This window comes from Sinohyriopsis cumingii, chromosome 10 (genome assembly GCF_028554795.1).
Source record: "Sinohyriopsis cumingii isolate HCF-2022 chromosome 10, ASM2855479v2, whole genome shotgun sequence".
Classification (NCBI taxonomy): Eukaryota; Metazoa; Mollusca; class Bivalvia; order Unionida; family Unionidae; genus Sinohyriopsis; species Sinohyriopsis cumingii.
In genome coordinates this window covers 279,662-293,949 of record NC_142970.1, presented here as the reverse complement: position 1 = coordinate 293,949, position 14,288 = coordinate 279,662, and the positions used below count along the sequence as shown (strand labels likewise).

At 36.3% G+C, this 14,288-nt stretch overlaps 1 protein-coding gene across 3 annotated transcripts in view; it reads left to right on the top strand.

The window, feature by feature from the left end:
• Positions 1–14,288, top strand: part of LOC149789476 (uncharacterized) — a 287,180-nt gene that overhangs the window by 127,361 nt on the left and 145,531 nt on the right. For all 3 annotated transcript variants that reach the window (XM_089971479.1, XM_089971480.1, XM_089971478.1), the window contains exon 17: positions 5,456–5,510. In XM_089971479.1, the coding sequence (XP_089827605.1) occupies positions 5,456–5,510 (55 nt within the window). The remainder of the gene's footprint in view (positions 1–5,455; positions 5,511–14,288) is intronic.

Below are 14,288 nucleotides of genomic sequence, written 5' to 3'. Positions count from 1 at the left end.
AATGTACTATCTATTTCACAATAATCCGGAAATGCTTCAAACGTTCTAATGTGTTTATGTGCAATCACCACAGGAGAATCACCGTTCTAATATCCAAAGGTTTATACTTGTTCAAGATATATCCAATGAAAGTGGAATGTCACAAATGTCATTGAATGTTTCACAGTAATCCAACAAAATTAATAAATATCCAAATCCTTGAATAATTTCACAGTAATCCAGTAAGGTACTGTCTGTATAGAATAAATGTTTCAGGTCTGTAATTTCTGTGAACAGTAAATAAATGAATCAAAATTCCTCTCATAACACTCACAAGACTGGTACAGCATAGAATGAGAATGCTGCAGCTAATTCCTTTATGTAATCACTATATCTGCAGCAAATAAATGACTCAAAATCACTAGAAGAATATAATTCCAGGTATTTTTAATTATTCTTTATTGCAAAATACTTATGCGATCAACACTTGACTTTTTGTTTTGTAATTTAACCTACCATCAGCTAGGGCAGTCTGACCTGCCTAGAGATATTCTCCTAGGATCACATAATATTTTTTCTTAATCCATCCAACTCATTCATGGCTTATTTAGACCAAAATAAAATGTTGACCTGAACTTGGCAATTCAACCTTGATTTGTAAATGGAAATACATGTGCTCTTCTTATAGCAAAAGCCAGACATAGAATGAATGAATTAAAAAGTGTCATTAACTTAATGAGGTAAATAAAGACTATATTATAAAATAATACATGTGATTATGGATATCTGTAACAATACACAAATAAAGAGTATATTACACTCATCAACAGATTAATGATTATACAACTAGAGGTGATATATTTTAAAGATTTTGATTTCAGTAGAGTTCTAACAGAGTGGAGCACCTAGGTAAAAAGAGGGATGCCTGTTGAATTGTTAGGAAAATGGCTGTTTCCTCTTTCCCCATTTAGACAAGTCAGCATCTCTGTATAAATTATACATGTTGAATAAATTTGGAATGTCTCCTTTTATGTTGATGTATTTTATCCATAACTGAATGTGCCAACTGTATGAATAAAAATATAGCACATAATCAGCAAGAAGCAGATTTCAAACCACACAAAGTTGTCGCCTTATCTATATTTGTATTTGTTATTTTACATGGGTGTTTTCAAACATTTTCCATCTTTTCTAACAAAACTCATACCTGTGGCCACAGCAGTCTTTTGCATCTACAGGAAGTACATTGATAGATTTTGTTAGCATTGAACCCCACTCCCAAACCCGGGCTTGTTCTCAGTGAGGTTTTCTTTGCACTGGGAAAGTGCATTATTTTTCCCGGTTTTGAAGATAACGACATAATGTCTGCCAAGTTTAAGTTATAGATGAAACTTGTAATATATTTTTAAAGCATTCATACAGTGCAAGAGGAATAGAGGCTAAAATGAGTCCTGCATCTGAGAGAATTGATTTTCTACAGACGTGTATAATGTGCTCATCATATGTTGATATGCAAGTGCTAATGACACAGCCATTCTATTCAGTAACAAATTTAAGTTTCACAAATAGAAGGTCTGTTTACTGTTGTTAGAATTTTCCTACATTATTCATTTCAGTAATAACTTTAATTAATTTTTTTTAGAGACAATTATCACTCAATTATCAGACTTCTGTTAATTTCTGGGCAATGATTGGGGCATGGGAATACAGTGCTCCATACCAGATGGCTCTGTATAATATAAATGACACCTTTCTGAAAGTATCAATTATCATTTGTCCAGTTATCAAACTATTGCTGTTTGTTAATTGCTAGGCTACACTTGGGGATGCTAAATATGGCACTACATGTCAAATGGATTCTTGTAATATATGTGACACCTAAACATACATGTATCAAATAAGAAAGATGTTTTTGAAATTATCTTTATTGTCCATATATACTAACCACATAACGACCATTGATTCCTTATTTGTTATATGGCTGTTACTGTAATGCACATGAGTTTCGTCTCTTTTTGTGAGAAAGTGATTCACAGACATATCAGTTGACCTTTTTCAAATGATTCTGGCAAGATAAAACTTGGTATACATGTATATTCATCATTACTAGAAGGCTTGTTGAATACCACATTAGGAGTCCTGTCTTCAATATTTTAAGTTTTCCATCACACTTCTTTTTTCACTCTGTAACATTAGAACTGTTTGAGATTAAAGATGCAACTTGGCATACATGAATGTCATCAAAAGCAGGTATTTTGTAATGCTTTGAGGGGACCTTATCTTCAAGGTCAGTGCAGTGTTTTGTAATACATTGAGGGGATCTTATCTTCAAGGTCAGTGTTTTGTAATACATTGAGGGGATCTTGTCTTCAGGGTCAATGTTTTGTAATATGTTGAGGGATCTGGTTTTTAAGACCAGTGTTTTGTAATACATTGATATATCTGGTCTTCAAGATTAGTGTTTTATAATGCATTGAGAGGATCTTGTCTTCAAGGTCAATATTTTGTAATACATTGAGGGATCATATCTTCATGGTCAGTGTCATGTTATAGGCTGAATTAATCAGTTAAGTTTCCTTTCCACTCAATAATTTTAGAGCCATTTGACATGAAGGGATCACATATTTGAAAACTAAATATCATCACTAAAAGGTGTGGTGTATACAGTATAATTGTACCACCTTCAAGGTCAAGGTCACATGCCAATAATTTAGGTCTCATTTACAGTTGTCCTTCTGCTTTCTACCTTGACAGCTGTTTAAGATATATAAAGTTTGGTATTCATTGATATTATGATTAGAAGCTGTTTTGCATTGCATATTTTAGGTCTTGTCCAAGTCATAGCTCAGTATTTTAATAATCAGAAATACATTACCTGCCATCATGACATTACTATTCTTGTCCCGGTGCTAGCCCATTTCCATTCCCATTGTTGGATTGTTTTGGTAATGCAAGTTTTTTGAGTACTTGAGATTTGTCATTAATCTAAGTGTCCTTTGCCATCAGTTCCATTCATTAATATACTTCTTTCATTACATTTTACTTTTAATCTCCAATCCTTGCATTTTTAATTCTTTAAAAGTGTCTCATTTTGCCATTTAATTGATTTTTGACCTTGTCCTGTGAACGCATTAGTTTAGCAGTGTTACCTTGAATTTAATCCAAGTTCATACCAGTGTTAGGGTTATTTTACAGTTGTCATTTTTGTTCTGGATTTTTGTTGTTGTTTGGCATTTTATTTCATCCATGCAACAATGTCACAGCAAGTTTACAAGTGTGGGACAACCACTCCACATAGTCTGTACCAAGAATGAATACTTAAACAACTGCCCCTTTTATGCTTTGTGGGATCTTGCTGAGAGCCATCACTCTTAAAGAAGTGGGAATCTCTTTCTTAACACTTCTCAGATGGCTGCCTAACCCAGTCCTAATTCTTGCACTTCCAGGTGCAAGGAGGTCACCACCTCTTTATCCCAAGAGGGATTGGATGCAACTTCAAAGAAGTCAGTGACACCCCAAAACAAATCCTGCCTATTGAGAGTAAGCTCATTCAAGCGGTCAAAATTGTCTGTTCCCTTAGATAGAGACTTCTCCTAATCATTGTCATCACTCAACCTTTAACCTGTAACTGGGCACCTAGTACAGGATTTAGCCACTGGTCACTGTACTAAGCTATGGATATCAGTCATATCTGTTAAGATGCTCAAGGCTGTGGAATGAAGCATGCACTTCAGTCACTGTAGCCTCACACACCAGCAAGTTCACTGCATCCTCATTTGGGAGCTTATTTTTGTCTTAGCTGTCGATGGCTCTGTTAGTGCAGCTACTACATCTTTGTAGGAATGCCTGCAGGAAGAGCCTATTGAGGCTGTTCTACTGGATGCTGAATCTTTGTGGCATCACAGGATTTGAGCTACAGGTCCTTGTCAGGCTAAGTAATATAAGAAGTGCCATAAACCTTAAAGGTCACAAGTCCCAGCACAGATGACCTCTACATCACAATAATCAACATATTCTCTGCCTTCACACTTGACTCTTATTAATCAATCTATATGCTAAGATAAGTTTTGAAGCAGGGTTTAGTGTCTACCTTAAGGGAATTTCTTTATAATACTCTTAAGTTTTACATGGACTCCACCATTGGGTTGTACCATCATCTCTCAGGGCTTATACGGTATTATGAGCTCCATAGACCAGTGTCTAAATGAAAAATGGATCTGATCTGAAATGCAATATGGACACAACAGTGGCCATCTTGAAACTCTTGGTTCTACTCCTGAATAAAAACCTTGTTGTCACTATTCCTCATAATTGGATGGTCGTATAAATATGGGGTTTTTGTTAAAAGGACTTTTTTGAGATGTTTAGTTGGTCCCAAATAGAAATGGTGCCAATCTGATTTCCAATATGCCTGCCACAGCAGTCATCTTGAAACTGTAATAGCTACTCCTCTTGAATGATGTAATGTTGACATGGGGTTTTCATCAGAAGACTTTTTTTAATATCAAGTTGGAACTAAATGAAAATAGTGTAACTTGCACATCATTATAAACACCATAGCAGCCATCTTGACACTCTTGTTATTGATTCTCTTCCTGAATGAATTCTCAAATGAATGGTCATATTGACATATGGTTTTCACTAAAAGACTTCATATCATATCCAGTTGGCCTTAAGTGAAAATAGTGACAATCTAATATTCAGTATGGCCACCATGGCAGCCATCTTGAAACTTTTGCAATATCTACTTTTCCCAGGCACAACAATTGGGGGTTTTGTTATAAAACTTATGTTGATGTCTGGCTGATCCTAAATAAAAACGGTGTGGTGAACAAAAATTTGCACATTCTTTAGCCATTTACAGTAGCCATCTTGAAAGTCATTTTGTTGCTACCCCTCCAAAATGGATGGCCATATCAACATGGGGTTTTCACTTTAAGACTTCTTATGATGATGGGTTGATCCAAAATGGAGATTGTGGCAATTTGTTATCTGTATGGCCATCATGACAGCCATCTTAAAAATCTTATTATTGTTACTCTTCAAAAATGAAAATCATAACTGCATGGGATCACAAGAAATTTGTCCTAGACTTAAAATGGTGCTGATCAGATGTCCAGTTTGGCCACTGCTATCTTGAAAATATTTTGTTAATGATGTTCATCAGTAATGGAAAGTCATTTTGAGATTGGGCTATCATCAGAAAAGTTTTTTTTGTGCCTTGCTTGTTTTAAATGAAAATAATGCAAACTGACTATCAATATGGCTGCTGTGCCATGGTGGGGTTGTTCATTTGCTCTAGTAATTGTCAATTCTTTGCGTGACTGGTTCTCAGTTAAAATATCTCACTGAAATGATTCAGAAAAGTTTCAGAAATATTATTTTAGTTGCTGTAAAAATATACTCTTGCATCTTTATAGCATTTTCGCCTTGGAGAATTAAATCTATAATAAGTAATTTTTCTTCTTGTTTTCAGCTTTCACCAGAATCAACAGATGCCGTTGGATTGGTGGTGTCCAATGTTGTTGACTGTAAGTAACAATCAGCTTCCTGCATTTAATGACTGTGGTATACTCTGTATGCTCCATCTTGTTGATTTAATGAGGATTATCACTCTTGCTATATGCCTGCATTTTGTTGATTTAATGAGGATTATCACTCTTGTTATAAGTCTGCCTCTTGTTGATTTAATTAAGATTATCACTCTTGTTATATGCCTGCATCTTGTTGATTTATTGAAGATTATCATTCTTGTTATATGCCTGCATTTTGTTGATTTAATGAGGATTATCACTCTTGTTATATGCCTGCATTTTGTTGATTTAATGAGGATTATCACTCTTGTTATATGTCTGCCTCTTGTTGATTTAATAAGGATTATCACTCTTGTTATATGTCTGCCTCTTGTTGATTTAATGAGGATTATCACTCTTGTTATATGCTGCATCTTGTTGATTTAATGAGGATTATCACTCTTGTTATAATAATGATAATGAGGACTTTGTATGGCATCTAATCTTTAGAAGCTCTAAGCGCTTTACAACCTTAGACAACACCTATAAGATAAAAAACATATAATGATATGATTACAAAAACAAACACCATGAAATTAGAAAACATTAAAAAACATGCTGAGAATATTTAAGGTAGGAAACATTATTAGGTCTTTAAGTTTGTTCTTGCAATCGAAATAAGTGAGTTTTGAGAGCCTCTTGAATGTGATCACTGTGTCTTTGTATCTAAGTTCATTGGGCAATTCATTCCACGTTGCTGGGCCCTGGTATGCAAAAGAACGCTGTCCATATGACTTTGTTTTCATACTTGGAATAATGAGTATACGATTGTCAGAAGAGGAGCGTAAGTATCTTGCTGGTTTGTACACATGGGTGAGGTCGGATAGGTATGTTGGACTAGAGTCCGACAGTGAAACTTAGTACAGAGAACAAATTTTGTGTTTGATTCTGGATCGAATGGATAGCCAGTGTAGGGTACAGAGCAGCAGGGAGGTGTGCTCTAATCGTGGTACTCTAAGTATGATCTGAGCAGCTGTGTTTTGAACTTTCTGAAGTTTCTGGAGCAGATATTGAGATGAACCAGACAGAATTGAGTTACAATAGTCGAGTCTTGAAAGTACTAATGAACACACAAGTGTTTTAGTGGCATCAACTGAAAGATATTTGCAAATTGAGCTGATGCATCTCAGCTCAAGATTTGCAGCCTTGCATATGTTCATGACATGTTGGTGCAGTGTGAGAGTACTGTCCAGAGTAACACCTAGGTTTCATACTGATTGTGTGAATTTAATGTTGGTTTTGCTGATATTTATTGTTTGAGGTAAAAGATGTGAATGAGAGAGTCTTTGTGTTGTGATCAGAATGGCCTCAGTTTTATCATCATTCATCTGCAGCTTGTTACATGTCATCCATGATTTCACATCAGAAATGTACCTCTCTGCACATTGGATGGTAGCATCAACTTCAGTTGAGTGGCTAGATTTGTATATTTGGGTGTCATCAGCGTACAACTGGTGCGACACTGGATGATGATCTATGACACTTGAGAGTGACTGAGTGTACAGAATGAAGAGAACAGGTCCAAGAAAAGACCCCTGTGGAACACCACAACATAGATCAACTAAGCTGGAGTGTATTCCATTTGCAGATACAATTTGTGTCCTGTTGACCAAGTAGGACTTGAACCACAGTTTCATGAATGCCAAATACATGCTGGAGATGGTGAAGTAATATATCATGGTCTATTTTGTGTCTATATGCCTGCATCATGTTGCTTTAATGAGGATTATCACTTTTGTTATATGTCAGTTTCTTGTTTGATTTAATGAAGATTATCACTCTTGTTATATGCCTGCATCTTGTTTTATTTAATGAAGATTATCACTACTGTTATATGCCTGCATCTTGTATGCCTACATCTTGTTTTATTTAATGAAGATTATCACTACTGTTATATGCCTGCATCTTGTTGATTTAATGAAGATTATCACTACTGTTATATGCCTGCCTCTTGTTGATTTAATGAGGATTATCACTCTTGTTATATGCCTGCATTTTGTTGATTTAATGAGGATTTTCAATCTTGTTATATGCCTGCATTTTGGAAGAGCTTCCATGCATAATAACTTACTTTTCATAGCAACTGTCATTGCCAAACTTTATATGTAAGTTCATGTTGGCAAAAGTAAGAAGTTTATCAATTTGGTGGGCAAAATGTCAAGGTCACCAGGACTGGAAGAACAAATATGATTTCCACACCATAAGATTAGATCTACATCACAGACCAAAACTTTATCAATGGTCTGTACTTTGGGTGCAAAAAAAAAGAACCTATTAATTCTGAAGTCAGTGGTCAGTGTCACTGACTCCGAAGTAAAATGGTTTTCACAGAGTAACATAAAATATCTTTATCACAGACTGCATGCAAACATTGTCAGTGTCACTCTCAGTTAGGAATTGATTTTGGGATCAAAAGGAGCAAAGAAGGTCAGTATGACTGAAATAAGAAAACTGGTTTCAGCACAAAAATTTCTGTTCTTGACTGTGTGCTTTCACCAAAGTTTGTAGGTGACTTTAATTTTGGATAATGAAGAAGCCTAATAATTATGGTACAAGGGTTACTTTGTCTGAAAGGAGAAAAATGTATTTTGTATATGATCTTGAACAGATATTGGCAAATATGGCATACAGGCCAGATCTGGCCCATAACATAGTTTTATCTGTTAATTTACATCATAGGGTGTGGCATTAAAAATCCTTATCCAGTCCACACCCTGGAGGAAGTTGCCCATGCCTGTTTGAACTTGACCAAAGTTTATGGATGGTTTACACAATTAATTAATAGAAGAGGACTATTTAGTTTGGGGTCAAATGGTTGAAGGTCAGAGTCATTGTGACATTGAGAAAATACATGCTTGCTGAATAAGTTTCCTAACAAAACTTTATGTATGGCTTGCACTAAGGGCATTAAATAAACTGCTTTGGGGACTAAAAGCCACTTTTATGATGTGTTAATAAGAAACCATTTGGCTACTAAAAGCCACTGTCATTATGTGTTAATAAGAAAACAGTTTCTACACAATGGGTTTGATTCAAGACTGCACACCTTTATCAAAGGCTGAGATCACTGAGACTCATTGGTCAGCCTTGATAGCATCTACACAATAGACTATTAAACATGAGGTGTATTGTGCCATTCATGTTACTTTTGTTATTTATGGTTTTGGTGGTCATTAAATGTAAAAGAAATGCAACTAACATGATTGTTTCATAAAGTGTCCATTGTTCTAAGAGCTACTCGAATGAAGAAAGAATTTTTGTGTAAGTTGTTTATCCCAAGAGAAGTATTTTTGCACAGAAGATGATTGATAGAATTCTCGGAAGTAACTTGTAGTGTATGCTTCTGTGGAAACAAAAATGAATCTTTGAAGTGAAACAATACAAAAGTATATACATATATACACCCTCACAGAATATTAACTATTCTTGGTTCCTAGTTTAAGACCCCAAGTGGCCAAGTGATCTAAAGTGCTCACCTTTACTGATTACTGCCATGTAATGTGCTCACCTTTACTGATAACTGACATTTAAAGTGCTCACCTTTACTGATTACTGCCATGTAAAGTGCTCACATTTACTGATTACTGCCATGTAACGTGCTCACCTTTACTGATTTCTGCCATGTAAAGTGCTCACATTTACCAATTACTGCCATGTAACATGCTCACCTTTACCGATTACTGCCATGTAAAGTGCTCACCTTTACCGATTACTGCCATGTAACATGCTCACCTTTACCAATTACTGCCATGTAAAGTGCTCACCTTTACCAATTACTACCATATAACATGCTCACCTTTACCGATTACTGCCATGTAAAGTGCTCACCTTTACTGATTACTGCCATGTAAAGTGCTCACCTTTACCAATTACTGCCATTAACTTGCTCACATTTACCAATTACTGCAATCTAAAGTGCTCACCTTTACTGATTACTGCCATGTAACGTGCTCACCTTTACCGATTCCTGCCATCAAAAGTGCTCACCTTTACCGATTACTGCCACTTAATGTGCTCACCTTTACTGATTACTGTCATGTAAAGTGCTCACCTTTACCTATTACTGCCATGTAACATGCTCACCTTTACCAATTACTGCCATCTAAAGTGCTCACCTTTACTGATTACTGCCATGTAAAGGGCTCACTTTTACTGATTACTGCCAGGTAACATGCTCACCTTTACCAATTACTGCCATGTAACTTACATTTACCAATTACTGCCATCTAAAGTGCTCACCTTTACCGATTGCTGCCATCAAAAGTGCTCACCTTTGCCAATTACTGCCATGTAACTTGCTTACCTTTACCGATTACTGCCATGTAAAGTGCTCACCTTTACCAATTACTGCCATGTAACATGCTCACATTTACCAATTACTGCCGTCTAAAGTGCTTACCTTTACCAATTACTGCCATGTAACATGCTCACCTTTACCAATTACTGCCATATAAAGTGCTCACCTTTACTGAGTACTGCCATGTAACATGCTCACCTTTACCAATTACTGCCATGTAACTTGCTCACATTTACCAATTAATGCCATCTAAAGTGCTCACCTTTAACGATTACTGCCATGTAACATGCTCACCTTTACCAATTACTGCCATGTAAAGTGCCCACCTTTACTGATTACTGCCATGTAACTTGCTCACATTTACCAATTACTGCCATCTAAAGTGCTCACGTTTACCGATTACTGCCATGTAACTTGCTCACATTTACCAATTACTGCCATCTAAAATGCTCACCTTTACTGATTACTGCCATGTAACATGCTCACCTTTACCAATTACTGCCATGTAACTTGCTCACATTTACCAATTACTGCCATCTAAAGTGCTCACCTTTACCTATTACTGCCATGTAACTTGCTCACATTTACCAATTGCTGACATCTAAAGTGCTCACCTTTACCGATTGCTACCATCAAAAGTGCTCACCATTACTGGTTACTGCCATCTCACTTCTGTTCACATGGGTTCAATTCAAAGCTTGGCCAGTGTGGATATGTGAGAAAGCTTGCCAGTATCATTTCATGGGTCATTGATTCTTACCAAGGTTTTTCCTCAAAAGTTATACTAGCTGCCATATATAGCCTATCATGTGCTGAAATGTGGCATTAAATCCAAAACAACAACATTAACTTCTTCCTAGGTCCTTGATACTGGGCCACAGATTGGGGTGGGTTTTTGTAGCAGCATCATTCACTAGAAGAGGACTTGTTGGGTGGGTCGTTGGTTTATTTTGTACATTTGATTAAATTTTGCTGAAGCTTTGTGCACACTATATACTGTTATACCTGAAATCATTAAATTTCCTGATGGAATGCATCTTGGTGAGTACCAGAACTGTTTCACAAATTTGGATCTATTAGTATCATACCCATAACACAAAGGAATGTCACAAATTTAGATCTATTAGTATCATACCCGTAACACAAAGGAATGTCACAAATTTAGATCTATTAGTATCATACCCGTAACACAAAGGAATGTCACAAATTTAGATCTATTAGTATCATACCCGTAACACAAAGGAATGTCACAAATTTGGATCTATTAGTATCATACCCATAACACAAAGGAATGTCACAAATTTAGATCTATTAGTATCTTACCCGTAACACAAGAAAATGTCACAAATTTAGATCTATTAGTATCATACCCGTAACACAAAGGAATGTCTCAAATTTAGATGTATTAGTATCATACCTGTAACACAAAGGAATGTCACTATGACCTACATTTTACATTTACTCTTTTAGATTATGTTTTTGCATTTAGCTCAAGATTAACAATTTTTTTTAGCACCCTGTTGTTATATCTAGATTTGTGAAAGTAGGTGAGGGGATGCATTTTGAGGAGTGCTACACTTCTATAATAAAAGTTGGTCACTATTTCATGCTCCACTGATTTTTGTTAAATGTTGTTGTGTTTTATTTCTCAATTACTGTTCAAACTATGTAATTCTATGCATCTCACTTTGTACTGTAGCTTTACCACTAAAGAATGTCACTGTAAACTGTTTTTCACATTTTACTGGCTTCGGTTAAGCTTTTGCATTTAGCACATAACCAGGGTTTGCATCATCTTCAACAGTGCTTGAAATTTGTGATGGTCACATTGAAAAGTACTGGAAAACTGCTTAAAGATGCAGAGTAGTTTTTCAAAAATGCTTCAATTTGTAATAAAAGCACCTCATTTATATGTTTTATTTTTACAGAAAATAAAGAAAAGAAAAAATAGGTAATAAAGACTGTACAAAACTTGTTCTGCCTCACTTTCATATTTGGTTGCTTATGTGCTCAGTGTGATATCTGGTTGGGTTGCTTTTCCTCGTCAGCCTTATTTTGGGATTATATGACAAAATAGATACTATGTTAACAGAGCCCAGAAGGCTGAAAAAGTTGGTCAAATGTACAGCATTGGGGAAGTGTATTTTCAGTAATGATTGGTATAGGCATATACATGTGTAAGGGAGATAGATAAAAAAAAACGCAATGTCCTCAGGTCATTGGGAGAAAATACACTGACATTTCAGAACAAGAAAGACAAGCACAGAGAGAATGAACTGTCAACTAAGGGATGAAATTTGGAATATTTTGATCTGAAACTCAAAAAGCTCAAGATGAAATCAGACTTAGGCAACTGCTGTCCTAGCTGTTGAAGTTATGTTAACTGTGCTCTGACTCCAAACCTTATGACCTAAAGTGTCAGCACCAAGGCAGGATTCTAGAAGAAATTAAATCACAGAGTTCTTGTCAAAACTTTGTATGGACTTTACATACTACACTGTATTGCAATATATTCTTCCTATGAATCCAATGAAAATATTAATGAGCTCTTCTCTGCCATCTTTTCAGATACTTTCAGAGCTTTTATGTACATAAAGAAAGATGTCATACATTGTGTGTCTTTGGTATTGCAAAACACTTTCAAACTTTATTTCAGTCCTATAAAGGGCACATTTTTGGTTCCTTTTGATGAATCTCCCAATTGAAAAAATGCAGGACAAACAGACATTCATGCAAGATACTGGGACTAGGAACCAAGAGGGATCATTTTTTCTTGAAATGTTACCCCATCATACTACATGTACTACTACTGTAAATCCAGCCCATCCAGATACTACTTTTAGCATAAGGGATAACTATTAGAGATAAGCTTGACACCACAATTTCATTTGACTCATCGTCACCATACAATTGGGATACAGAATTTGAGCGGCAACCATTAGCAGTGTTTGAACCTGTCTCTATGGATTTCATACGTACAATCCTGATGAAGAGTGCACCAAAGTCATGTGAACTTGATCCAATTCCAACATCACTGCTGCTTGAGTGCTTAGATCCAGTATTGCCTTCACTAACTGATGTTATTAATAACTCTCTCATCCGGGGAATTCCCATCATTTTTCAAAACTGCCATTGTAAAGCCTCTGCTGAAGAAACCAACACTAGACCATAATTCAAACAGTCTTTTTAGCAATGTATAATCTGCATATCGCACTTGCCACATACTGAATATATTCTTCTAAACGTAGCTAATGAGATTCTCTCTGCTTTGGATAGCGGAAAGATTACAGTCCTCACCCTCCTTGATTTGTCTGCAGCATTTGACACAATAGACCATGATATATTACTTCACCGTCTCCAGCATGTATTTGGCATTCATGACACAGCCTTACTGTGGTTCAAGTCCTACTTGGTCAACAGGACACAAATTGTGTCTGCAAATGGAATACACTCCAGCCCAGTTGATTTATGTTGTGGTGTTCCACAGGGGTCTGTTCTTGGACCTGTTGTCTTCATTCTATACACTCAGTCGCTCTCAAGTGTCATAGTCATCATCCAGTATCTCACCAACTGTACACTGATGACACCCAAATATACAAATCTAGCTACCCAACTGAAGTTGATGCTACCATCCAAGGTGCAGAGAGGTGCATTTCTGATGTGAAATCATAGATGACATGTAACAAGCTGCAGATGAATGATGATAAAACTGAGGCTATTCTGATCACAACACAAAGATTTTCTCATTCACATCCTTTACCTCAAACAATAAATATCAGCAACACCAACATTAAATTCACACAATCAGTATGAAACCTAGGTGTTGCTCTGGACAGTACTCTCACGCTGCACCAATATGTCATGAACATATGCAAGGCTGCATATCTTGAGCTGAGATGCATGAGCTCCATTCGCAAATATCTTTCAGTTGATGCCACAAAAATACGTGTGTTCATTAGTACTTTCAAGACTGGACTATTGTAACTCAGTTTTGTCTGGTTCATCTCAATATCTACTCCAAAAAGTTCAAAACACAGCTGCTTGGATCATACTTAGAGTACCATGATGAGAGCACACCTCCCCGCTGCTCTGTACCCTACACTGGCTATCCATTCAATCCAGAATCAAACACAAAATTTGTTCTCTGTGCTATGTTTCTCTGTGCTGATGGACTCTAGTCCAACATACCTATCCGACCTCACCCATGTGTGCACACCAGCAGGATACTTATGCTCCTCTTCTGACAATCGTATACTCATTATTTTCCCACTATGAAAACAAAGTCATAGGGACAACTTTCTTTTGCATACCAGGGCCCAGCAATGTGGAATGAATAGCCAACTGAACTTAGACACAAAGACACAGTGATCCCATTCAAGAGTGCTCTCAAAACTCACTTATTTTGACTGCAAGAATAAACTTACAGACCTAATAATGTT